The 27,524-nt window shown below is 44.5% G+C and overlaps 2 protein-coding genes across 3 annotated transcripts in view; one reads left to right on the top strand and one right to left on the bottom strand.

The window, feature by feature from the left end:
- Positions 1-8,462, bottom strand: part of COQ9 (coenzyme Q9) — a 14,808-nt gene extending 6,346 nt beyond the window's left edge. For both annotated transcript variants that reach the window (XM_023210024.2, XM_023210025.2), the window contains exons 1-3: positions 8,308-8,462; positions 4,709-4,877; positions 2,663-2,798 (exon numbers count right to left, since the gene is read on the bottom strand). In XM_023210024.2, coding sequence (XP_023065792.1) covers positions 2,663-2,798; positions 4,709-4,877; positions 8,308-8,383 — 381 coding nt within the window. In that variant the 5' untranslated portion in view covers positions 8,384-8,462. The remainder of the gene's footprint in view (positions 1-2,662; positions 2,799-4,708; positions 4,878-8,307) is intronic.
- Positions 8,368-27,524, top strand: CIAPIN1 (cytokine induced apoptosis inhibitor 1). The gene is made up of 9 exons (XM_023210027.2): positions 8,368-8,546; positions 15,221-15,432; positions 16,127-16,279; positions 18,727-18,803; positions 21,538-21,706; positions 23,168-23,241; positions 24,473-24,588; positions 25,400-25,481; positions 26,432-27,524. Exons 2-9 carry the CDS (start codon positions 15,276-15,278, stop codon positions 26,540-26,542), a joined length of 939 nt encoding a protein of 312 aa, XP_023065795.1. The 5' UTR covers positions 8,368-8,546; positions 15,221-15,275; the 3' UTR covers positions 26,543-27,524.

Below are 27,524 nucleotides of genomic sequence, written 5' to 3'. Positions count from 1 at the left end.
TACTCAATAAAGATCAAGGCTGTACCCTTCCCCAAAGCTGGTCCTCTTCCAATGGCCTTAACCTTAGAAAACACTACCACTGTGTACCCACACATGCAAACTGGCAACTCCAATGCCATCCTGTCACTCCCTCCCATGTCCAAGCTACTCCCTCCCATGTCCAAGCTGCCATTACTCTAAGCCAGACCACCTTATCTCTCCTGGATGTCTGGCAGCAGCCCCCAATGAGTCTCTCTCTGCCTCCAGTCCACTTTTCATCCAGCAGCCAAAATGAGCATTTTGAAATGCCAAATTTAATCCAGTATCTTCAATTGTTCTTAGAAGAAAAGCCTGACTCTTTATCATGACCTTTAGGGCGTTGCCTGATTTGACCTTGACTGACCTTTCCAGCCTTGCTCATCTCAAGTCTCTCTTCCTGCACTCTCTGCATGGTGGTTCTCTGTGGTTCCTCTAATGTACCATCCTTCTTTTTCTTTCCACCTTGCCTGTGCAGTTTCTCTATTTGGACTTGTCCATCCCCTACCCACGAAGTCAGGTAAAGCCTATTCATTCCTCAATTCTCAGCTCAAAAGCCTTTCCTGACCGCCCTGTTACCCACCCCATATATATATATTTTTGAGACAAATATATATATGCTGCCCCGGCTGGAGTACAGTGGCATCATTATGGCTCACTGCAGCCTTGACATACCAGGCTCAAGAGATCCTCCCATCCCAGCCTCCCAACTAGCTGGGACCACAGGCAAGCACCACCATGCCTGGCTAATTTTTGTTTTTTTTTGTAGAGATGGGGTCCCTCCCTAGGTTGCCCAGGCTGGTCCCAAATTCCTGGGCTCAAGCAATCCTTCTGCCTTGGCCTCCCAAAGTGCTGGGATGATAGGCATGCACGACTGTGCCCAGCCCTCCATCCCCTTGGTATGACAAATTAAACTATTTGTCATAGTTTAATAGGCAACATGTTTTCTTTTTTTACTGATGCACTTAAAAATGGTGCTTCTTACAACCAATGGCATCTTAGAGTCAATGAAATATGGTAGTTTTGATCACAGACAATTCTTGCCAATGGGTTGCCTTTAGAACACAATTCCCAAAAACCAATTCCATGGTTCATTACTTTTATATCTACAAAATAAAGCCATTCCACCCTATTGAGGGGAAAAAAAAACAGTCAATCTTGCAGCTGTGACCTGATCTAATGATCAGGTCCCTCCATTATACAGCCCAACAGCACCTTTCCTTGATAGCACTTACCACATCGTCTAAGTAAACATTTGTATACATTTTATTAATGTTGCTAGACTGGAAGCTCAACAAGGGCAGGAAGGAGGTCCATCTTGACCCCGTCATGTCCCTTGGACTAGCACAGTGCCTAGGGCACATTATTTGCTCAAGAAACATTTAAAGAATGAATCATTTAAAGGGTTTTAATTTGGAAGAACTAGGCATAAATGTTGGTAGTATGATCTTTGGTGTGATTATAGGTGTTTTCTACATTCTTTTTTATATTTGTTTGTATTGTTCAGTTTTCACAATGAGCCTACAGTGGAGTCAGAGCATCTGCATTTCACTAATGAGACTTCTGTTACCAAATGTGCATTTGGGAGTGAGAGAAGACAAGGAAATAACAGTTAAATTTCAGTAAAGCAGCAACCTTGCCCATTGTCCATGGGTAGATGCCCTGCAGCAAGCCTGGGATGGGAGATGCAACTCTGTCATCCCCTCAGTCTCTTGGAGAATGGTATCTTGCTATGCTGGAGGACTCTCCACAACATGGCTTGAACATGAGCCTACTGCCTAATCTAAAGCAGCAGTCTCTACTACTGCAGTAAATGCTGTTAGAGTTTCTGGGAAAATATGTGTTGGTCTCCAAAGTGGTGCCTTCTTGGGGGTTTTCAAACACCATATGTCATTAATTCAAAAATGCATATAGATTTTTCATTTAAAAAAATCAGTGTCAGGCCGGGCACGGTGGCTCAAGCCTGTAATCCCAGCACTTTGGGAGGCCAAGACGGGCGGATCACGAAGTCAGGAGATCGAGACCATCCTGGCTAACACGGTGAAACCCCGTCTCTACTAAAAAATACAAAAAACTAGCCGGGCGAGGTGGCGGGCGCCTGTAGTCCCAGCTACTCGGGAGGTTGAGGCAGGAGAATGGCATAAACCCAGGAGGCGGAGCTTGTAGTGAGCTGAGATCCGGCCACTGCACTCCAGCCTGGGCGACAGAGCGAGACTCTGTCTCAAAAAAAAAAAATAAAAATAAATAAAAATAATAAAAATAAAAAAATCAGTGTCAATCATAGAAGTGCTCTGTCATAGTTCAAAATGCAGTATGTTTTCTGTTTTACTGATGCATTTAAAAATGGTGCCTCTTACAACCAATGGCATCTTAGAGTCAATGAAACATGGTAGTTTTGATCACAGACAATTCTTGCCTAATAGGTTGCCTTTAGAACACAACTCCCAACAACCAACTCCGTGGTACGTTCTTTATAACTACAAAATAAAGCCAGTTCCTCCGTATTGGGGGAAAAAACCCAGTCAATCTTGCAGCTGTGAGGGGCTCTGAGCTGGACTGGAAGAAGGCATGAGGCCTTCTGCTCTGCCTGGTGTGACTCCATCCTGGCTCATCTTGGTCGGGTGGCTCCACCCTCACCTATACACACCTGGGCTCCTTCTGCAATCGCCTCTGCTGTCCACCCGTGAGTGGGCACAAACTCCAGGGCTGCCGTCAGGATGCGGTCCTGCAGCTGCTCCTCACTTTCATAGCCTTCCTCCTCCTCGCCGCCCTGGTCTGTATACCTGAGACAAGAGGACACAGCCCAGCATACTTCATCTCCTGGCTTGTACAATGGGCCTGACCAGAAACTAGGGGCTCTGGATCTCCTCTAAGCACATGCTGGGAAGACATTTACTCTTGTGTCAGTATCAATGTGGGGTTTTTTTGTTTGTTTTTTGTTTTTGAGATAGTCTCCCTCTGTCACCCAGGATGGAGTGCAGTGGCGTGATCTCAGCTCACTACAACCTCCACCTCCTGGGTTCAAGCGATTCTCCTGCCTCAGCCTCCCGAGTAGATGGGACTACAGGCATGCGCCACCATGCCCGGCTAATTTTTGTATTTTTTAGTAGAGACAGGGTTTCACCATGTTGGCCAGGCCAGTCTCGAACTCTTGACCTCAAGTGATCCACCTGCCTCGGCCTCCCAAAGCTCTGGGATTACAGGTGTGAGCCACTGCACCCAGCCAGTATCAATGTTTTAATGCCAACAGAGTAAAAACTAGATCATCCTTCCCCTCCCCATAGGCACCGAGAGGAATCCAGCAAACGAGGTCATGTGGTATGAAGGCAATGCTGCACCCTGGAGTTCCCCGTCTTCAGCCCTTAGCACAATGTGCTCAGAGGGTTTCTTCATCTAAACTCACACCAGACTACCTCCATGAGGGCAGGAGCAATGCTGTTAGTCACAGGGCCTGGCATGATAGTAGGGCCTCAAAAAATATTTCTTGAATTGAAATGAAAAGTACTTTAGTTAGGAAATCAGAAAAATGAAAAGGAACACTCTAATTTCAGATCTAGAGAAACTTTTCAATGGCAGGATTAGGGAAAAAAAAAAAACCTCTAATGGAAATGTAAATTAGTATTACCTTTCTGGAGGGCAACTGGTCCCACATATGTAACAAATCTTTTTATTTATTTTTTTTTTTTGAGACAGAGTCTCGCTCTGTCCCCCAGGCTGGAGTGCAGCAACGCGATCTCGGCTCACTGCAACCTCTGCCACCTGTGTTCAAGTGATTCTCCTGCCTCAGCCTCCCGAGTAGGTGGGACTACAGCCGCCTGCCATTGCGCCTGGCTAATTTTTGTATTTTTAATAGAGATGGGGTTTCATCGTGTTAGTCAGGATGGTCTCGATCTCCTGACCTCGTGATCCATCCACCTCGGCCTCCCAGAGTGCTAGGATTACAGGCGTGAGCCACCGCGCCCGGCCTGTAACAAATCTTTAAATGTACATATCCTTTGACTTAGTGCTCCCACTTCTAAGAAGAGATTCACACACTTTATCACATTATTTCTTATACTAGTGAAGGAAATCTAAATATCCATCAATAAAAGACAGGTTAAATAAATTTCAGCACAGCTATTTGCTGGAATGTTATACAACTATTAAACTATGAAAAGACATTACAAATGTACTGTTGAGTGAAAAAACAGGTTCTAGAACAGCATGTAGAGTTTATACACATGGTATCTATTCTATACAAAAACGTATATATGAAATAAGCTTAGAGAAACATCTAAAAGGATATTCACAAAAATGTTAGCAGGGTTATCTCTGTAATTTTGGATAAAACTGCTTTATTTTTGTGAACTTCTCTATACTGTTTAGATGTTTTAGAACAAACAGGCACTAATTTTATAAAAACAATAGGTTATTTCCAAAGACAGCCTTGGGGTCGGGTGCAGTGGCTCACACCTGTAATCCCAACACTTTGGGAGGTCTAGGGGGAGGACAGTTTGAAACCTAGGAGTTTGAGACCAGTCTGGGCAATGTAGCAAGAAGTCATCACTACAAAAAATAAAAAATTCTAAATAACAAAGATGGCGTTGGAAATGAAGGTAGGTATAAAAGGGGATGGAGAGGAAAGAGGAAGTGAAGGAGGAACAGACATACTGAAGCATATGAAGTGGCCAGAAATAGGTGGATTAGTGCCTACCTGGGGGGTGGATGAGAAGACTCTGGATCAGGTTTTTCTGCCCCCTGTGTTTCAGAATGCTGCTGAGAAAATGAAGGGGGAGGCTGCTGCTTCTGCTCATCTGAAGACCTTAGCCCCACAGCTGAAGCATGGAAGGCACGTGGCACCAGGGCTGGTCGGCAACAGGTCACTGAAACAGAAACTGGGCTGGTCAGTCAGAGACATTCAACAGAGAAGACCCTTTCAGACTCAGAGTGGTAACAGAGACAAGGAGGAGGAAAAGCAGGCCAGAGACTCCTCCAGAACCACTTATCCAAGTGTTGGGTCCCACACAAAAATATTTCGCGAACTGGGAACTTTGGGACATGAAGTGGTAGCAAAAGTGGTAAGCCAGGAAAAAAGATCTACCTAGCATCTCGACCTGTTTCTACTACTTGTTACTTGTGCGATAACTGGCAAACAATTTCACCCCAATGTGCAGATTTTTAAATCTGCAAATTTAGAGTAATAACTTCTACTTGCCCAATGGGACCACTGTGTGGCCCAAACAAAATGTAAAAGTGGCTTGTAAATGTTACATATTTATATATATTATGGCAAGAGCCCTGGAGTAGTAATTTAATGTCTCAGTCCTACTCCCCCTTCATATAGACCATATGAAAGTGTCTATATGGTATCTTTGGACAAGTCACTAATCTCTGCTTTCTCATCTGCAATATCCCCACTTACTTTAAGAAAGATAAGAAGTATGTTTCCTAAGCATAAATTCATACTACTTTTTTATTTCCCAACGTTTTATTCTAAAAATTTTTTTGTTTTGTTTTTTTTTGAGTCAGAGTCTCACTCTGTCTCCCAAGCTGGAGTGCAGTGGCACTATCTTGGCTCACTGCAACCTCTGCCTCCCAGGCCCAAGTGATTCTCGTGCCTCAGCCTCCTGAGTAGCTGGGATTACAGGCACCCGCCTCTACTCTCAGGCTCATTTTTGTATTTTTAGTAGAGACAGGGTTTCGCCATGCTGGTCTGGCTGGTCTCAAACTCCTGACCTCAAGTGATTACCTGTCTTGGCCTCCCAGAGCGCTAGGATTACAGGCGTGAACCATCGTCCCCGGCCTATTATAAAAATTTTCAAACACGCAAATGGAAAGAATTATGGAATGAACACCTGCATATCTGCCACTAGGTTCTACGCATCTGTCATTTCTTCATCCATCTTGATTTTTGGTGCATTTGTTGCAGATATCAGTACTATTCATCTCTAAACATTTTAGCATGGAAGAGTTCTATGTTCCCTGTTTTTTTTGAGATGCCATTTACACACAATGAAATGCATAAATCCTAAGTGTACCATTCTATGAGTTTTGACAGATGTATACACTTGCACAGCCTGAACCCAATCTAAACAGAGAACATTACTGTCACCCTAGAAAGTTCTCTTATGCTTTTTCAGTCATTCCCCATTCATACTGTTCTGAATTTTTCACTCTAGGTTAGTTTTTGCTTGTCTTAGTTTTGCCTGTCTTAAGATTTCATCTACATGTACATATTTCAATAAAGCTTCTTTCACTTAGGACTATGTGTGTGTGTGTGTGTGTATTTATTTAAAGTTTAAATAGGGACAGAGTTTCGCTATGTTGCCCAAGATGGTCTTGAACTCCTCGGCTCAAGCAACCCTCCCACCTTGGCCTCCCACCACACCTGGCCCACTTAGTATATTTTTGAGATTGATCCATACTTTTATGCATATCAGTAGATCTGACAAAGATTGTCTCCTTGATCAGGCTCTAACCAGGCTCCTCTGAGCCCTCTTCTTATCTAGGCCTCAACCTTGGCCTATAAAGACTTGAACACACACTAACATAAGCAGCACTCAGGGCCACATCCCTTACGATAACCCTACCCACCTTTAAAGTGCCTGCCTGAGAAAACTCTGGCTGTCAAGAAAAAATTTAGTTTGTTCTGGATAACACTTAAGAAGGATAGGGCTTACGTCTCCCTTTGGGAAAACAGAATCCTAACTTTGTTAACTGTCAGCTAGCAGCCCAATCTCATTTATAATTATTCACTTTCTTGACTCTACTGAGTCCCCACCTGCCTTCCTACCTCCTCCCTCATTTTTTTCTTTGAAACACCCAGTTACTTCTGCATGCACTAAACTCAAGGTTGCGCTCAGTTCATGCTAGACCCCTTTCCCTACTGCAATAGTTATTACTGATTAAAAACGGTCCTTATCACTTTAGTGTCCAGCTTTCTCTTTGACTAATTTTTAGTATTTATTGCAGAATAGTGTTCCATAAAAAATACTATTCTGTTGCTAGACAACTGGACTGTTTCTGTGTTAGGCTACTATGAATACAATTGCTATGAATATACTTGTACTAACTTTTTTGTAGATACATACCTTCATTTCTCGTGGTAGATCTGCGGGGTCATAGGCATTACTTTAACTACACACCTTTAGTTTGGAATTTTGTATAAATACAACAAAAGGGGGCTAGGCGGTGGCTCACGCCTGTAATCCCAACACTTTGGGAGGCTGAGGCAGGCGGATAACTTGAGGTCAGGAGTTTGGGACCCGCCTGGCCAACATGGTGAAATCCCGTCTACTAAAAACAAAAAATTAGCTGGGCATGGTGGCTCAAGCCTGTAACCCCAGCTACTCGGGAGGCTGAGGCAGGAGAACCATTTGAACTAGGGAGGCAGAAGTTGCAGTGAGCCGAGATTGTGCCATGCACTCCAGCCTGGGCGACAGAGTGAGACTCTCTCTCAACAACAAAATTAGCCAAGTAGGGTGGCACGCACCGATAGTCCCAGCTCCTTGGGAGGCTGAGGAGCCAGACCCTGTCTCAAAAAAAAAAAAAGAAAGAAAAAGAAAAAAAAGAAACAGAATAGTATGTGTAAAAATATCAATATTTTAATACACGTACTGAAAGATATGGCACAAATATCCATAAAACTTTGAAAAGGAAGGAGAGGATGCAAAGTGTGACTGTGGTACCACTGAGGGTCATGAGAAGATTTTAGGTGAAATACAGGTGAACGTTTCATCAGTTATGTATGTATGCTAAAGTGTTAATGCATACATTCTAATTAAGGAAGGCGATATTAGTTTTCCATTTACGACAGTGATACAAAGTTTCCTCTTTCAGAACTCCTATTTAAAAATAAAAATACTGAGTACATAGTGGCAAAGGTGGTAAGAAAGTATCACAAAGTTCGTGAAGTGGTGGGGAAACGACTAGCTTTCGGGAAACAATGGACTAGGCTCTCTGTGACCGTGTCCTTCTAGTGGACTTGGCAATGGAGTTGAGAATGGGTCTGCGACTGCCAGTTCTGTAACCAACAGGCTCAGGCTGCGTGACCTTCGTACCCCCAGCCCTCTCTGAGGCTCCGCTAACTCCATGAAATAGGGGTGACAGGCCCTGCCCCCCTGCACCTGCCCCGCAGCGGGGCAGGGCCGAAGCTAACCAGGCAGCTCGCCTGAGCCCGCGCCGATGCCCTTCACCTCACCTTGCTCGCGGGCCGCCCCAAAGGCCTCTTCCCCCCACCGCCGAACCCAGCTCAAGCCGGCCTCGCGCCCCCTCCGCGCTCCCTGCCTCTCCCCGGCTTGGTAGCCCCCTCACCGGGCAGGCACCGCAGCTGCAGAAGCTTCCAGCCCGCCCGGCCAAGCGCACCATACACAGCCGCCGCCGTCGCCATTTTGGAAGCGGGCACGTCGCCCACGGCGACGCGTCGGGCAGCGTCGGGACTACTGCACTAGGAGGGCGGAAGTAGTCGCGCCATGAAGGCTCCTCCTCTCGCGAGAGGCGCGAGGCGTGGAGTCGACGGCTGAGGAGAAGCCGGGAGCGTGCCCAGGCGGCAGGTGAGAGTGGTGGGGGTCAGCTGAGCGCCAGAGCTCCCTCAACTGTCCCCTCCCAGCCCCCCCCTCGTCCCTATATCCTCTCATTTCCTCTTCCTACCCCTGTCCCTCGATGCGAACGCAGCCACGGACGCCCCGCTGAGAGTCCCGGCGGGTTTATTCCTGAGAAGTTGGTGTGCGGGGCCAGGGCCGGCCCTAACCGCCCCGGGGTCCTGACCGAGAATTTCTGCCGTTCCCAGGCTGCCTCGTCCCTTGCACAGCCGGCCCTACTCTGAGGCCCCGGGGACACCACGCTGAGGAGAAAGGGCTCCGAGCTTTGGGGTCCGGGAGACCTCTTTCTGAGACCCGGTCCTACCAGTAGCCAATCGTTGTGACCTTGGGCCTCAGTCCCCGTGAAGTTTCGGTCCCTGGGGGTGCTTGGCAGCAAAGCACGAAAGCTTGGCGGGGGTACCTGAGCTCACGATTATAATTTCGAACCTGCGACTTGTCCGAATCCCCAGCGTGTTGAGTTGGTATAGTTAAATATCCAGATCGGAAGGATGCTTGTTACTAGAACAGTCAGGCCTTTGTCCTGGAGGATTGATTGAGTGGTTCTGTGTATGGTCCAGGAATCTCATTTTAACCACTCCCTCGGGTGATTTGTAGGATCTGCAAGTTCGGAAAAGGCTGGTGCCCTTCATTCTAATGTTACTGAGTGCCGAGCTCTGGATGGCTCAAGGAGGTCACGGTCCAGTCACTAACAGAGCCCTTCACGGGGGTGTCATCAGAGAAGGCTTAATAGGAAGAAGTAAATGGTTTTTGGACTAAGAGTAACTAAGGACAAGAGCATGTGATTCTGTCGATTTTGTGTTTGCACTCAGACCCCATCTTTGTATCTGTGAAAGTTGTGCTTTGCACACCCCTTGTCAACTCTAGTCTTTTCAGAATATCCGCTTCCCCTGCACGGGTGTGGGGAAGACCTCCTAAGCCAAAACTTACCCCAAAGGTTAAAATTTTAGATCCATATTTCTGTTTTAGGTAAAACACTCCTCTCCATGAGGGTTTGTTTCTGAGTTCTGTCCACCCAGCTTTAAATGAGCCTTTCCTGTGGAAACTAACATTTGGGTATCCTTTCTGAAACTCTAATTCCTGACACATGCCAAATGCCTGGGGACATTCCTGTTTCATTGTTGATTCTCACTTTTTTTAAAAAACTTCTGGGCCAGGCTCATGCCTGTAATCCCAGCACTTTGAGAGACCGAAGTGGGTGGATCACTTGAGCCCAGGAGTTCCAGACCAGCGTGGGCAACATAGCGAAACTGCATCTGTACTAAAAATACAAAAATTAACTGGGCGTGGTCGTAGGTGCCTGTAATCCCAGCAACTTGGGAGACTGAGGCAGGAGAATCGCTTGAACCCCAGAGTCGGAGGTTGTAGTCAGCAAAGATCGTGCCACTGCACTCCAGCCTGGGCAACAGAGCAAGACTCTGCCAGAAAAAAAAAAATCTCTAAGGTCCTAGTCTAAGTTTTAGTCTAGACAGAGAATTCTCTTGAGGACAGGGAACAGGTGTCTTCTTGTCTGTCTTCTGTGTAGGGACAGGCACATAGTAGGTTTCTTAGGTCTCATTTGCAGATTGTAATTGTGCCTTCCTACCATTCTGCTAAAGCTGGCAGGGAAACTGAGGCCCAGAGAGGGGCAATGGCTGACTTAGATTGCACAGCAGGCTGGTTAGGCCCACTTGGCACTAGTCACCCAGAGGACAGGCAGTGACATGTAGGTGCACAAGAGCTTAGTTAATTTTATTTTTTTAATTTTTTTTTTCTTTTGAGATGGAGTCTCACTCTGTTGCCCAGGCTGGAGTGCAGTGGCAAGATTTTGGCCCACTACAACTTCCACCTCCTGAGTTCAAGCAATTCTCCCTACCTCAGCCTCCCAAGTAGCTGGGATTACAGGTGCAGGCCACCATGTCCAGCTAATCTTTGTATTTTTAGTAGAGACAGGGTTTCTCCATGTTGGCCAGGCTGGTCTTGAACTCCTGACCTCAGGTGATCCACCTGCCTAGGCCTCCCAAAGTGTAGGATTACAGGCGTGAGTCACCGCACGCAGCCCAGTTAGTTAATTTTAATTAGGATTTTCCTTTCTGATAACTGTCAGTATTCTTGGAATTCTTTTATGCACCCAAGTTAAAGGATTTTTTGATCTGAAGCCCAAACTTCAGTCTTACTATTTTCTTTTGTCCCCTTTCACCAGAAGAGAGACCAAATGCCACAAGATTTGATGCTTACTGGGCACCTGAAAAACCATCTGTTCTCAGACATCCGCTTTTACTGCCTGCCAGTAACATTTTATAAGGGCCATGGACATGTGTGTGCCTCAGAGTTGGAGAGGCACCTAATGAGCTCAGTGACGTGACAATGATGCCACCTCTTATTATGAAGCTGGGTCCTGAATCACAGCTTCTGAGCATGTTGTCTTAGATACGGGGACACTTTTTCGTTACAGATTTTTTTGTTTTAAAAGACAAATTCACAACAGCAACATAAAACTCTGATGATGAAAAGTATCACACTTTGGTTTTAGATATTTGAAAGAATATTATCTCCTATTTTATTTGAAAAATGCTGACTGAAAGTAGTGGCTATGCCTATTTTTTGAGGGTTGATGTTTAATGAATGTAGTTCATAAGCTCCTCTTGCCATAAGATTAGTTTTGGGAGATACAGAACGCAAAGCATTTTACATTCTTCTAATTTACTGACACAGTCCTGCTGGAGTACTGTCCAAAGATCATAAAGCACAGCTCTTACACTAATTCTAACAATGAAAAAGCAGCTTCCTATCACTCCCTGGAGTGTCCTCCTATCAGGCATGGCTAAGGAGAAATAGGGTTTTATAGGACTGTTTGAAGCAAAGGCAGGTAAACTAGCCACAGAAAAGTGGAAGCCCAGAGTTCTAGAACATTACTTTACAGAGCTCTGTGTGCCAGAGCCTGCCAAGTGCCTTACGTATTATTATCTTCTCATTTGCTTCTTACAGCAGCCTCGCAAAATATGAGGTTATTATCCCTACTTTACTGATGAAAAAACAAATTCAAAGAGTCTAGTAACTTATCTATGGTCATATGCCCATAAGATCCAGTGGAAGATAGGACCCTAGGTCATCTGCACTCAAAACCTGTGCCCTATGAAACTGCCTCCATAAATGTTGCTGAAAAGGTCTAGACATTTGGCTTTTTGTTTTTCTCTAGCTGATAAATAAGCTTTTGCCCCTAGTTTCCTTCATGAGGGTTTTTCCGTAAATACAGTGCAAAGTTGCAGTAGTCTAGTAGGTGGGATCTTTATCATCCTTTTCTGTTATCCCAAGGAAAAACCTATTTCAACATCATTCTAGAAACAGATCATTTTTATTCTTATAACTTAATGTCCAGCAATCTATACTCCCATCTTGCCTGGCTGGTTCTTAAATGTGAGATTGATCCCATATTGCACACCTTTAAGTTTGCAGGGGTTCTTCCTCGACATCATGTACCAGTTAAAAGTTTCAGTCCTTGATTGTGTGCTGTTTAGGGATTTAAAAACCAGAATTGGCCGGGCACGGAGGCTCACGCCTTTAATCCCAGCACTTTGGGAGGCCGAGGTGGGCAGATCACTTGAGGTCAGGAGTTTGAGAATAGCCTGGCCAACAACCCTGTCACTACTAAAAATACAAAAATTAGCCAGGTGTGGTGGTGTCCACCTGTAATTCCAGCTACTTGGGAGGCTGAGGCATGAGAATTGCTTGAACTCTGAAGGCGGAGGTTGCACTGAATCGAGATTGTGTCACTGCATTCCAGCCTGGATGATGGAGTGAGACTCTGTCTCAAAAAACAGAACTAACAAGCAAAAAAAACTACAGAATTAGCTGAGCAGGTGGCTCATGCCTGTAATCCCATCACTATGGGAGGCCAAGGTGGACGGATCACCTGAGGCCGGGAGTTCAAGACCAGCCTGACCAACATGGAGAAACCCCCTCTACTAAAAAAATACAAAATTAGCCGGGTGTGGTGGTGCACGTCTGTGATCCTAGCTACTCGGGAGGCTGAGGCATGAGAATCGCTTGAACCTGGAAGGCGGAGGTTGCAGTGAGCCACGATTGCACTCCAGCCTGGACAACAAGAGTGAAACTCCATCCTCCCCCCACCCAGCCAAAAAAAAAAAAACAATTATTCTCTTTTGTATTATTTTTTTCTTTTCTTTTTCCATTTTTACTTGCCCTCTGCCATTAAAAAAACAAGAGTTAAATGACTAAAGAATCCTACTTGTCTGATAACACTTAGCATCCTTTTAGGGGTGCTAGCAGTTGGATCATACGGAAGGAGCTAGATAAAAGGCACGATGAAGGGAAAATGCAAAGGGTTTTCATAGAATAAGGAGGGATCACTTTGGAGTGGTGGGAGATACAGGTGGAGCCAGATTATGGAGGCCGTGGATCCAGAAGGCTAATTGACTTCACTCTAGCAAATAAAACGTTTAGTAACTCCTTTAGAAAAAAGAGTGACAGATGAAAGTGCTATAGTATTTAATGCTTGAGTGTTAAATATTTGACATCCTGGGGTATGTTTTGTAGGCAAAGAGGAGAGTTACTTGAAGTAAACTTTGGTTTTTTTGAGACAGGGTCTTGCTCTGTCACCCAGGCTGGAATCTTGGCTTACTGCAGCCTCAAGCTCCTGGGCTCAAGCAGTCCTGCCGCCTCATGCCCTCTCCTCCACCCCAGTAGCTGGGACTACGTAAGATTACCACATAAGACTACCACAGATTCTGCCACCACACCCAGCTAATTTTTGTATTTTTAGTAGAGATGGAGTTTCACCATGTCACCCAGGTTGGTCTTGAACTCCTGGACTCAAGGGATCCACCTGCCTCGGTTTCCCAAAGTGCTGGGATAATAGGCATGAGCTATAATTTTTTATTTTTTTATTTTTATTTATTTATTCTTATTTTTATTTTTATTTTTTTTATTTTTTTATTTATTTTTTTATTTTTTTTATTTTTTTTATTTTTTTGAGACGGAGTCTTGCTCTGTCGCCCAGGCTGGAGCGCAGTGGCCGGATCTCAGCTCACTGCAAGCTCCGCCTCCCGGGTTTATGCCATTCTCCTGCCTCAGCCTCCCGAGTAGCTGGGACTACAGGCGCCCACCACTTCGCCCGGCTAGTTTTTTGTATTTTTAGTAGAGACGGGGTTTCACCGTGTTAGCCAGGATGGTCTCGATCTCCTGACCTCGTGATCCGCCCGTCTCAGCCTCCCAAAGTGCTGGGATTACAGGCTTGAGCCACCGCGCCCGGCCTATTTTTATTTTTTGAGACAGAGTCTCACTCTGTCACCAGGCTGGAGTGCAGCAGCACGATCTTGACTCACTACAACCTCCACCTCCTAGGTTCAAGCAATTCTCCTGCCTCAGCCTCCTGAGTAGCTGGGATTACAGGCGTGCACCACCACGCCCAGCTCATTTTTGTACTTTAGTAGAGATGGGGTTTCACCATGTTGGCCAGGCTGGTCTCAAACTCCTGGGCTCAGGCAATTCGCCTGGCTTGGCTTCCCAAAGTGCTGAAATTACAGGTGTGAGCCACTGTGCCCAGCTGAAGTCAACATTTTAAAAGAAACGAGAGTGTAGTGACTTGGCTTAAATTCAGTCTGTATCTGTGGTGGCATGATTGCCACTGAGTTGGCCACCTCCGCAGAAGTCTGAAATGTTCAACATAAAACTAATCCAAGTTTGACCCCTCTACCAGAAATTGTTTGTTTCATTTATTTGAGCTATGTTAAATTGGAAACTGGTGTCATTAATGTTTAAGAAAGAAAGGAACCGAGTAGAGTACTATCTCTTGAACTACTTTCTTTGTGAGCATATTATATACTCACCTGAGTATCAAGTAGAAGAGAAAGTTGATCTATGGAGGGAAATTTCCAAAGGTTAAAAGCATGGGCTTTACGGTCAGATGAATTTGGATTCAAATCCTAGCTCTCACTTTATCCATGTAACACCCACTAGTTGTGTGACTTGGACAAAGTAAATTGCCTGAGTTTCCAGACTGTAAAATGGTAATAATATCTAATTTAAGGCTGTTCTGACATTCAATTGAGATAATGTTTAGAAGATGCTTTGAACAGTCTGGCTAATGTTAAATGGTATAGACATAGTAAGTATTCTTGATCACTGCAGAGTCAGTGAAATTAAATTTTCATATTTTGATGAAAGGGAAAATACCAGTATTAAGTTTGCAAATTTTAAATGTGTTGTTTCATTTTAAAAACATTGAACCTGTGGTTGGATTATTTCTGTCAATTTATTTGCCTTCCTTGCTGAGTCACATTTTGCCTAATTGATGTCCTATGTGTTTTGCATGTTTTGCATTCCATTCATACTGAATTATCTTAAAGAGGAAATCATCTTTCTGCCTCCAACCTTCTTACTTGCCTCTAATCCCCTTTCTTGACTCTTCCAAGTCAGGATTCTCACCAAGGAAGCTATTGGCCTTTTTTGGGAATGTTGGGATTATGAAGACTTGAGATAATGGGGTTCATGTATTCAGACTCTTTAGCATATACAGTAGGGTTTCTAATGTTGTCAGCATTCCCTAGTGGGCGGTTACAAGTTAGGTTGGGATTCTAATCATATTTTATGATACCTCATGGATTAAACTGCACTTTGTCTCTGCCCAGTCTTGATTCTCTTTTGGCCAGCAGTTTTTAGGTCCATCAGTACTGCACTGCAAGAATGGCAGATTTTGGGATCTCTGCTGGCCAGTTTGTGGCAGTGGTCTGGGATAAGTCATCCCCAGTGGAGGCTCTGAAAGATCTGGTGGATAAGCTTCAAGTGTTAACTGGCAATGAAGGCCACGTGTCTGTGGAAAACATCAACCAGCTGTTGCAGTGTAAGTACCCACCCATGTTGTCTGTATGAGGCTGGAGGGGTTTCTGTGGGAGTGTTGCCTTTCTGTGGTTCCTTGATACCTGAGTTTTCTTTTAGGGTGGCATGTGATAGTGGTGGCTCGTCACCCTGTTGTTTTTCATTTGAGATACACTGAGCTTAGGAGTGTAGTTGATGATTTCCATAAGTATGATGTTCTTTCTGCGTAGCTATTCCATGTTTTTTTTTTGTTCATGTTTTTGTTTTTTTGAGATGGAGTCTCACTCTGTCACCCGAGCTGGAGTGCAGTGGCTGGATCTCAGCTCACTGCAAGCTCTGCCTCCCAGGTTCATGCCATTCTCCTGCCTCAGCCTCCCAAGTAGCTGAGACTACAGGCGCCTGCCGCCCGGCTAGTTTTTTGTATTTTTTAGTAGAGACAGGGTTTCACAGTGTTAGCCAGGATGGTCTCGATCTCCTGACCTCGTGATCCGCCCGTCTCGGCCTCCCAAAGTGCTGGGATTACAGGCTTGAGCCACCACGCCCGGCTGCTATTCCATGTTTTTTTTTAAAACACTTAACTATTCATCCAGCTTCTTGGATGGATACCGAGTGGGGTCCATTCTCTCAGGGTGAGGTCTGTAGCCTTTGTTGGGGGTTGAAAGGGACCAGGAGATTGTCCCAGGCCAGATGATTGCTAATTAGAGTCCTCTTCTTTTCAGCTGCCCACAAAGAATCCAGCTTTGACATTATTTTGTCGGGTTTAGTCCCGGGAAGCACCACTCTGCACAGTGCTGAGATTTTGGCTGAAATCGCCCGGATCCTTCGGCCTGGTGGATGTCTTTTTCTGAAAGAGCCGGTAGAGACAGCTGTAGGTAAGGAGAACTTCACTTGAAAAACACATTTGACAGGGTTGAGTCTTTGAGCATGTGTGCTGCATCTCCCTGATCAGGAGATATCATTGGGAGATCAGTATTCCTATAGCAAAACCTTTTCCTTGGGGATAAGTTATTGTTAAAATCTGAAGCAACATATCTGGAGAAATTGTAATCTTTGGCTGACTCATTATGTAACAAAATAGAAGGAAACTGCCATCTAAAAATGGGTCCTTTTGCAGGTGAATAGTTAAACTTTGATATGTTCATAATATGGAAAGTGATGCAGCAATAAAAAGGAACACGCTAACTATATGTACATCAGCTTGGATGGATATCAAGGGAAGTAGCTGAGTGAAAAAAGTCAATCTCAAAAGGCTCTGTGCTGTACAATTCCATTCATATTCTTGAAATAACAAAATTATAGTGGTGGAGATCAGATTAGAGTTTGCCAGAGGTTAGAAGTGGGAGGAAAGGGGTGTGTGGAGCTATAAAGGGGAAGTATAATGGTTCTCCTTTATAGATAGAACAATTCTGTGTTCTGAATGTGGTGGTGGTTACACATACCTACACATGTAATAAAATTACTTGGAACTGTAAAGCCCCCTCTGCCAAATGAGTATATATTAAAGTAATGAAATCTGAAAAAGCTGTGTGGACCATCAGTATCAATTTCCTGGTCTTCATATCAGGCTATAATTGGGTAAGATGTTACTGTGGGGAGAGATGAAGTGAAGACCTCCTTCACATACAGAACTTTTTTGTTTTTTCCAACTTCCTGTGAATCTATAGTTATTTCAAAATAAAAAGTTTAAAAATAATGACTGGAACTCTGGGAGTGATGGGGTAATTATCGATTCATATGCAACTAATGACAGTGTTCATGAAGTAAAAAATTTTTTGATCAGTGGTATAGCTGTCAGAGTGATTCAATTCTGGATTTTAATATTTTTCACTAGACTTTCAGTCAAAATGTAACAATTTCATCAAATAGAATAATAGAAATGAAAGTATTTTGAAATGTATAAAGGTGTTCATTGTTTATGGGGAAATAGAACTTTGTGTTATGTGTAGTATACATCAGCATTCTTTGCTGGGAGTTTAAACCTTACATAACTAAATGCAGTGTCTCAGTCAGAACTATACAGAGAGAAAAAAAGAACTATACAGAAAGAATACTTGTATTTCTGTGCACTTTGCAGTTCATAAGCCTCTTTTCACAGTCATTATCTCACAACCTCTGGAAGGGGTTTCAAGAAGCAGAGAGTGATAAAAAACAATAATAATGGAATTGTAACATTTAAGAGCTTAGGTAAAAACACTTTGAACAAAAAAAAAGTGTTTGTCAAGTTAAAATAGTGTCACTATGGCCAGGCACAGTGGCTCATACCTATAATCCCAGCAGTTTGAGAGGCCAGGGCAGGTGCATTGCTTGAGTCCAGGAGTTCGAGACTAGCCTGGGCAACATGGCAAAACCCCGTCTCTACAAAAAATACAAAAATTAGCCAGGCATGGTGGTGCCCACCTATAGTCCCAGCTACTTGGTGGGGGCTGAGGCAGGAGGATTGCTTGAATCTGGGAGGTCGAGGCTGCAATGAGCCGAGATCATGCCACCGCACTTCATGACAAAGTGAGACCCTGTCTCAAAAATAAGAAGAATAAAATAGTATCACTAAAATGTATATACAGTTGTCCTCATCTTACAATGGAGTTACGTCCTGATAAATGCTATTAAGACGAAAATGCATGTAATTCATCTAACCTACTAAACATAATTGCTTAGCTTAGCCTAGCCTACCTTAAACACGCTTAGGACACTTGCATTAGCCTACAGTTGGGCAGAATCATCTAACACAAAGCCTATTTATAATAAAGTGCTGAGTCTCATGTAATTTAGTGAAAACTGAAGTATACAGTTTCTACTTGAATGGGTATCACTTTTACACCATCATAAAAGTTGAAAAATTATAAGTAGAACCATCATTAAGTCAGGGACCATCTGTACATTAAACAGAATAGGTTATTTTGTTTTGTTTTGTTTTTTGTTTTTTCTTTGAGATCAAGTCTCACTCTGTTGTGCAGGCCAGAGTGCAGTGGTGCAGTCTCGGCTCACTGCAATCCCCACCTCCTGGGTTCAAGCGATTCTCATGCCTCAGCTTCCCAAGTAGGTGGGATTACAGGTATGTGCCACCACGCCTGGCTATTTTTTGTGTGTGTATTTTTAGTAGAGACGGGATTTTGCTATGTTGGCGAGATTGGTCTTGAACTTCTGGCCTCAAGTGATCTATCCACCTCAGTCTCCCAAAGTGCTGGAATTACAGACATGAGCTACCACGCCCGCCTGGTTATTATTGTTTGAATGCTTGCTAACCCACATAGGATTGAGCCTTTATTATTTTTCCTACTTTGACTTATAAAGCTATTAATTGAGATTTTCCTTTTGGCAGATAACAATAGCAAAGTGAAGACAGCATCTAAGCTGTGTTCAGCCCTGACTCTTTCTGGTCTTGTGGAAGTGAAAGAGGTATGTTTGTAGACAACTTTCTTTGATGCCCTGCAGGTGAGGTAATCAGTATTGCTTAGAACTAGGAAACAAGAAACGCTTTGCATGTAAGATACATCATGCTGGCCGGGCGCGGTGGCTCAAGCCTGTTATCCCAGCACTTTGGGAGGCCGAGACGGGCGGATCACGAGGTCAGGAGATCGAGACCATCCTGGCTAACACGGTGAAACCCCGTCTCTACTAAAAAATACAAAAAACTAGCCGGGCGAGGTGGCGGGCGCCTATAGTCCCAGCTACTCGGGAGGCTGAGGCAGGAGAATGGCGTAAACCCGGGAGACGGAGCTTGCAGTGAGCTGAGATCCGGCCACTGCACTCCAGCCTGGGCGACAGAGCGAGACTCCGTCTCAAAAAAAAAAGATATATGATGCTTCAAAGGACAAAACTTGTGAGAATAGGCCAGGCGCTGTGGCTCATGTCTGTAATCCCAGCACTTTAGGAGGCCGAGGCAGGTGGATCATGAGGTCAGGAGATTGAGACCATCCTGGCTAACACGGTGAAACCCTGTCTCTACTAAAAATACAAAAAAATTAGCTGGACCTGGTGGCAGGCGCCTGTAGTCCCAGCTACTCGGGAGGCTGAGGCAGGAGAATGGTGTGAACCTGAGAGGCGGAGTTTGCAGTAAGCCAAGATCACGCCACTGCACTCCAGCCTGGGCGACAGAGTGAGACTCTGTCTCAAAAAAAAAAAAAAAAAACTTGTGAGAATAATCAACTTCGAAGAGACTCAACTTGGCCCATGTGGGCTGGGGCTTGTTCTTGTCTCCTTGGTACTAGTTTAGTGGTAGTGACAGCTGAGGGGCATGAGCAGCAGCTCTGTTGCTTCCAACACCCACCTCTCAGTAGACCCGAATCCTAGTCCTGGGTGAACACTGTCACCTAGTTCAGCCTCACATTTTTGGTGGGAGGTTGGAATAGGTTAGGGGGCAAAGTTCCTTTTCTGACAATTCAGTGGAAATATTTAAATTAAGCAGAAGTGTTTATATTTCTACACTCTTTGATGTTAAAATTTTCTTGGATGTGGGAGAGGTAAATGTTACAGCATGATAGCTGTTGTACCTGTTATTTCTTACATAACGTAGGGCCTTAAATTCTTTATTTTTTTTTATTTTTTTTTCTTCTTTTTGGAGACAGTCTTGCTCTGTTGCCTAGGCTGGAGTGCAGTGGCATGATCTCTGCTCACTGCAACATCCGCCTCCTGGGTTCAAGCAATTCTCCTGCCTCAGCCTCCCAAGTAGCTGGGATTACAGGCATGCACCGCCATACCCAGCTAATTTTTTGTATTTTTAGTACAGATGGGGGTTCGCTATGTTGGCCAGGCTGTTCTCGAACTCCTGACCTCAGGTGATCTACCCACCTCGGCCTTCCAAAGTGCTGGTATTGCAGGCGTGAGCCACTGCATCCTGCCAGGCCTTAGATTCTTTATGCCAACCTTTTCTTATTTTTCCTTTTAGTTTAAGGTTTTCTGTGCTTGATTTTAAAATAAGGAATGTGTATTAGACCGTTCTTCTGTTCCTATAAAGGAATACCTAAGACTGAATAATTTGTAAAGACAAGAGGTTTAATTGGCTCACTGTTCTGCAGACTGTACAGGAAGCATGGGCGTGCAACTGCTGGGTTTCTAGGGAGGCCTCAAGGAACTTTTACTCATGGCAGAAGGTGAAGCAGAAGCAGGCACATCACATGGCAAAGGCAGGATCAAGAAAGAGAGGAAGAGTTGGGGTGGGGAAGGTGCCACACTTTACAACAACCACGTCTCATGAGAATTCGGATGGTGCTAAACCATGCATGAGAAATCGGCCCCCATGATCCAGTCACCTCTCACCAGGCCCCACCTCCAACACTGGGGATTACAATTCAACATGAGATTTAGAGAGGACACATATCCAAATTATATCAGACTCCTCATAAAAATTCACTTTATACTGAAGCATACAGAATATAAAGTGACATCCTACTCCTTGCTCACACTTCTCTCCCCAGAGGAAGCCACCAATGCCTTTTTGTATGTCCATTCAGACCTTTCCTATGTATTTACAAGCATCTACATGCACATACTTTTTTAAAAATTTAAATAAGATCATATGCATACATTGTTCAATCACCAGCTTTTTTCTCACCCTTAGATATCGTAGACACCCACTTCAGTGTATTTCCCTTCATTCATATTAATGATGTAATAGTATTCCATGCAATAGATGGACTATGATTTATGTAACCAGTCTATAATTATTGGACATAGAGGTGGCACCCTGACCCTTTTTTTCTACCTTTATTCTCTGCTACTTTATCCCAAGGAACATAGAAAGGATTTTGCTCCCCCTTTGTGTTTTGGGATATAAATTTCTGCTGTGTTCATTATGGGCATTCTTTCCTGTTACACAGTAGGACCACATCTGGTTCATTTTCATAATTATATTACATCCCCTCCAATAACTAGCATATGCTTCATACCTAATATTTTATAACTACTTTTACATTTTCCAAGGGGTAGGCTCCAAGTAAACATGCAGACAAAGGTTATACTCTAGGGTTCCTATCAGTGAGAAACTGAATGTGAGGCATAAAGCGATATCTGTTACCATCTACTGTTACATATTTAATGCACAGAAATGAGTCTTTAACTCCTGTGTAGGTAGACATAGTAAACCATTTTATAGAGGAGGGTGGACTAATCTTTTTGATGTCTTGAATTCTAGCTGCAGCAGGAGCCCCTAACCCCTGAGGAAGTACAGTCTGTTCGAGAATACCTTGGTCATGAAAGTGACCATCTGCTGTTTGTTCAGATCACTGGCAAAAAACCAAACTTTGAAGTGGGTTCTTCTAGTCAGCTTAAGCTTTCCATCACCAAGAAGTCTTCTCCTTCAGGTAAGGCTGGCCTAGGGACATTCTTCTGTTTGAATGGGCTTAGAGGGACATGTTAGAAATTGAGCCAGCAATAAATGAAATGGTGATATTTTTAGAGGTTTAGTCTTTTGATTTCTGCCATTTACACATAGAAGAATACTTAATGTACTATTATCATGGGCATATTAGGATTCCAAACTGAAATAATGCATAGGTATTATCTAGTTCAGCTCCTTCTTCTGCACCAGAAGATACTGAGGCCTCCTAATTCTACAGGACTGAGTCACACAGTTAATGAAGTCCTTCCAGGTCCCGGAATTAACGTTTATCCTCAGAAAACCTCACAGTGTAGTGGTAATGGCAGATGAGAGTGCCCTGTTCCTGTTCTCATGTGCTTTTTTCCCCCTATGCCAGGAAAATCAGCTGTTCTTACTTTGAGGATGCTAAGACACTTACAAAATTGTATTTCTTCTGCCTAGAAAGTTGTGTACGAGCACACACGTGCACACACACACTGCCCCATCCTCATCCTTCCTATCACTATTTTTAAGTGCCTGAATTGACCCAGCTGTGAGGTATGCACACATTTACAGATATTTACTGGTACATCCCCCCTTGTACGGTTTTGACCGTCTAACCTAAATCTTGAAGAAATCCTTTGGAATCTAACCTTTCAACTCATGGTTCCAGAATGAGTAGGAATAGCTTAGAAGAACAGTTGGCCCTGTGGCAGGTGTGAGCATCCAGCTGTAACAATGATCACTAGAGGGTCCTCTTACCCCAAGGGCCTGAAAGGATTTGCGCACACTGCATCTGAGCCTCAGCTCTTGGGCTCTTCCTTGCATTCTCCTGACTAGACAGAGAACCAGGAAGTGTGAGGTTTGTCTGCCACTGATGGTGTTACCTTGCCACCAGCAGCTCTAGAGCCTATTTTCTTGTATGTAGCAGGTTTACATGAGGCTATAAAGCTCTGCTATTTTTAAAGGTTTTGACACATTTCTCATTTAATCCTCAAAACACCTGCAGTAACATAGGGAGTACGATTTAGCTTCATGTTATAGGATGGAAACTAAGGTATCGAGGAGGAAGCAATATGGAATGGAGGTTAAAAGCATCAGACAGACTTTGCAGCCTGTGGAACCAGCCTAAGTGTCTAAACCTGTTTTCTCAGCAGTAAAACTAGGATGACAGTTACCTCATAAGGTTGTCAGCAGAATTAAGTTAGATAATGTATGTAAAGTGCTTAATATGGTGCCTAGTACAAAGCAAGTGCTTAGCAAATGGTGACTGCTGTAACTACCAGAAAGTGGTTGGCCCAAGGTCAGACCTCTTAGAGGAGTAGGGCTGGAATTTGAACCCACATCTTCTGCCTCCCAGGCCAGTGTGTTCTCTTTTACACAGCAGAAAGCATTTAGGTATGTTTGTAATTAATAGTTTCTGACTGTTTTTATGGAGTTTTTTTCTTTTATTGCTTGGACTCAGTGAAGCCTGCTGTGGACCCTGCTGCTGCCAAGCTGTGGACCCTCTCAGCCAACGATATGGAGGACGACAGCATGGTGAGCTGGCACCACGGTCACTTGATGGCTTTCTTTCAGGCCCCAGTTTGGGTGTGAACAGCTATAGTGACCTTTCTGGACTTGTAGGTGTGAATGTATTTAAAGCCCAGATTTATGACTATGCCTGTCACTTACATCTTTGATTTAGAAGGAAACTCCATGTTGGTGGCTCTTTTTTTTTGGAGACAGAGTCTCGCTCTTTTGCCCAGGCTGGAGTGCAATGGCACGATCTCGGCTTACTGCAGTCTCTACTCCCAGGTTCAAGTGATTCTCGTGCTTCAGCCTCCCATGTAGTTATGATTACAGGCACCTGCCACCATACTTGCCTAATTTTTGTATTTTTAGTAGAGACGGGGTTTCACCATGTTGGCCAGACTGGTCTCAAAACTCCTGACCTCAAGTGATCTGCCCACCTTGGCCTCCCAAAGTGTTGGGATTACAGGCATGAGCCACTGCACTCAGCTGTGTTGGTGGCATTTTAAATTTTTTAGCATTTCTTTTTCCCCACATAATTTCTTGTTCTCACTTCTTATGATATGTTGAAAACTCTTGTGGGCATGTGTAAACCTGAAAAGATTTTGTCAGCTTAAATAGTTTTATTGGCACCTTTGTTTGGGCAAGTTGCTGAACGTTCCATGCTTTAAAAAGCCCTGTTTTCCATCTTCGATTGGCCCTGCCTGTAATAAAGTTCTTCATTTCTACACCTCTACTATTGAAGTTAGTGAGCAAAATAAGTCAGGTTCATGCTCTCATAGGGTTTACAGACTAAGTGTCTACACATTTACAAAGAATTACATAAAGATATATATAACTGTTTGATTTTTCTCTGGGATTATGTAGAAGATATTTTGTTCCCTTTTTCACATGACTCTTCATAAACACTTCTCTCCCTCTCTGTTCTGCCTGTTCTCTCCCTTCTCCTCATTCCTGCCCCTAACCCCCAACATGTGTATATTCTCTACACAATGCTGGCCAGTCTTATGGCTTTTTCTCATGTAAATTTGTTTCTAATTCCTTCGCATCCTAGTGCATCTTCTGTGGATGTAGTTTAACTCACCGTTGGCCTCTTGAGCATGTGGTCAGGTTGAACATGATGATCAACCAAAAGTAGGACAGGGTGGATACCTTCTTTAGCCTGGACTCCAGGTTTCCTCTCAAAGCCTGTGGTCACTTTAGCTTTTCATTAGCAGAGACCACGACTGTGTCACTCATTGCTTTGAACACTCTCCAGGATCTCATTGACTCGGATGAGCTGCTGGATCCAGAAGACTTGAAGAAGCCAGATCCGGCTTCCCTGCGGGCTGCTTCTTGTGGAGAAGGGAAAAAGAGGAAGGCCTGTAAGAACTGGTGAGTGCTGGGGTGACTAGAGCCTGCTATGCTGCATCCAATGGCTTTGTGTGCAAGTCATTACAGTGCTGTACTATTTTTAAAACATACGTTTTCCAGCCTGGGCAATACAGGGAGACCATCTCTGCAAATAATTAAAAAAAAAAAAAAAATTAGCCGGGCATGGTGGTATGTGCCTGTGGTTCCAGCTACTTGGGAGGCAAAGGCAGGAGGATCACTTGAGCCTGGGAGGTCGAGGCTGCAGTGAGCCGTAATTGTGCCATACATCTAATTTCACTCTCCCTCAAAACCCTACCAGTGAGCCACGATTGAGCCACTGCACTCCAGCCTGGGCATCAGAGTGAGACCTTGGTGTCTTCACATTTGTTTTTATAAATGGATGGGAAGGATTGTAGAAAGTTAATCAGTGGTATTCAGACTTGTTTAATCATCAGTGTTTTTTAAATGTAAAAGCTGCCAGCATTTACAAATCAGGAAATTACAAGTGAAAACAGATTTTTTTTCCCCTTCTGTTCTTGAATTTGGAAAATATGGCAAACTGGGTACTCTTTCCCCAGCATGATAACCAGCTGAAGCTGAGTAGTGGCTGCCCTCTGTAAACAGAGTACACACACTCTACTTCCCTCATCCTCCTCCCACTCCTGTCTCCCTCAGCAGCCTCTCCCATTGCTGCTGTCTGCCTGGCTCATGGGCTTCTGAGTTATGACACCGGTGTGAAGAGAAAAGGCTTAAAGCACATTTTGGCACTGTTAGGATTTGGAATTTCTGGGTGGTGACAATTCTCATTCATTAGTTACTGATTTTCCCACAGCACCTGTGGCCTTGCTGAAGAACTGGAAAAAGAGAAGTCGAGGGAACAGATGAGCTCCCAACCTAAGTCGGCTTGTGGAAACGTAAATATCAGGATCATTCCTCGGCATTCACACACCCCCAGGGGGATTAGGCCTCCTTCTAAACCAAGCACGTACAAGCTCCACTTCAAATATTTTAGTAACAGACAAATGCGTGAGCACACGAACATAGGTAGTAATGGGGAGAGAGGCTTTCTCCTGAGAGTGAGAGTGGGTTAGCGTGCTTGTGCTGGTTGGAGAGGGTCTTGTTGTTTTTTTTTATTTTTGGCCCATTTCTTTGTACTTCAGAGTGAGACCGGATAGTTAGACATTTAGCTGAAGTTGGTTGTATTTTGAACTGCATAGAATATAGAACTATGGCCGGGCGCGGTGGCTCACGCCTGTAATTCCAACTACTCTGGAGGCTGAGGCAGGAAAATCACTTGAACCTGGGAGGTGGAGTGAGCTGAGATCGCACCACTGCACTCCAGCCTGGGTGACAGAGGGCCAGGTGCGGTGGCTCACGCCTGTAATCCCAGCACTTTGGGAGGCCGAGGCGGATGGATCACAAGGTCAGGAGATCGAGACCATCCTGGCTAACACGGTGAAACCCCGTCTCTACTAAAAATCCAAAAAGATTAGCCAGGCATGGTGGCAGGCGCCTGTAGTCCCAGCTACTTAGGAGGCTGAGGCAGGAGAATGGCAGGAACCCAGGTGGTGGAGCTTGCAGTAAGCCAAGATCGCACCACTGCACTCCAGCCTGGGCTATGGAGTGAGACTCTGTCTCAAAAAAACAAAAGAACTATGGCCTCCTAGGGAACTTTTCTTGACTGTAGTTTTTCACGAAACCAGAAATCTTGAAAACTCTTAATATTTGGGACTCAATTGGACCTGCAAACATACTCAGCCATTTCCTTCAGGCCACTGTGACCACATGAAATTAGGAATTTCTGTCTTCTGGCTGGTATGCCTGGGATAAGCTGACCCTTGGCTTCCCCATTTTCTCTCTCCAGTGCTACCTGGGCGATGCCTTCCGCTGTGCCAGCTGCCCCTACCTTGGGATGCCAGCCTTCAAACCTGGGGAAAAGGTGCTTCTGAGTGATAGCAATCTTCATGATGCCTAGGAGGGACCTGACATGGGACCCATCTGCTCCTCCAGCCAACTCCTGTCCCTTACATCCCACCACGGTGGCTCCTCCCACCTCCGGATTTGTTCACTCTGAGATCCATTTGCAAAGTGGGTGCTTAGCAGACAGAGTGAAGCTGGCTGGGGGGCGCAGTGGTGTGTAGTGCTGCTGTGTATCAAAAGACCAAGGTGTTATGGGGCCCGGTTACTCAGAATGGGATGGGTTTCTTCACCTCATGTTAAGAGAAAGGAGTGCGTCCTGAAGAAGCCCTTTTTCTGATGTTAAAATGCTGACCAGAACACTCTTGAGCCCAGGCATCCTTGAGCATTAACACTCTGTGACAGAGCTCCAGACCCCTGCCCCGAGTCTCATCTCAGCAATGCTGCCACCTGCTTGTCTTTCAGAGTTGTTAGTTTATTCCATTCTTTGTGACATGAGTCAAGGGTCTCACAACCTCCTCAGGGCACCAGAGGACTCACTGGTTGCTGTAATGATATCCAGTGTCCCTCTGCCCCCTTCCACCCCCAACCACATTTTACTGTAGCATTGCATCTGTGTCCTGTTGTCATTTCTGTTAACTTTCAGGTATTAAACTTGCTGCATATCTTGAGATATCTTGAGATTCTGCCTGTCTTGTAAAGAGAGGGGATGTGCATTTTTGTGTGATGTTGGATAGTCATCCACGCTTAGTTTGGACCATTGGAGGAACTTAGTGTCACACACAAATGGGGCTAGTCCTACGCTTAGAATAAGGCCTGTCTGCCCACTTTAGAAGAGCCCAGGTTGGTGAGCATTTAGAGGGAAGCAGGGCAGAACTCTGAACAACAATAAGTCTCTCTGAGCAGAGACCCCTTTGTTCTTGTTACCCACCCGTACGGACTTGGGATCAATCTTGCCAAATATTTGGAGAGATTGTGGATTTAAGAGACCTGGATTTTTATATTTTATCGGTAAATAAAAGTGTTCATTGGTATCTGTC

The sequence above is a fragment of the Piliocolobus tephrosceles genome, chromosome 17 (assembly GCF_002776525.5).
Source record: "Piliocolobus tephrosceles isolate RC106 chromosome 17, ASM277652v3, whole genome shotgun sequence".
Taxonomy (NCBI): domain Eukaryota; kingdom Metazoa; phylum Chordata; class Mammalia; order Primates; family Cercopithecidae; genus Piliocolobus; species Piliocolobus tephrosceles.
Note: the sequence above shows the minus strand (reverse complement) of the source record. Positions and strands in the feature narration are given on the sequence as shown.

Bases quoted from the DNA above. Each gene is read 5' to 3' on its own strand.
- CIAPIN1 (XM_023210027.2), top strand. From the start codon at position 15,276: ATGGCAGATTTTGGGATCTCTGCTGGCCAGTTTGTGGCAGTGGTCTGG. The intron at 21,707-23,167 runs GTAAGGCTGGCC...GCTTGGACTCAG, and splicing joins CAAGAAGTCTTCTCCTTCAG to TGAAGCCTGCTGTGGACCCT. The intron at 23,242-24,472 runs GTGAGCTGGCAC...AACACTCTCCAG, and splicing joins ATATGGAGGACGACAGCATG to GATCTCATTGACTCGGATGA.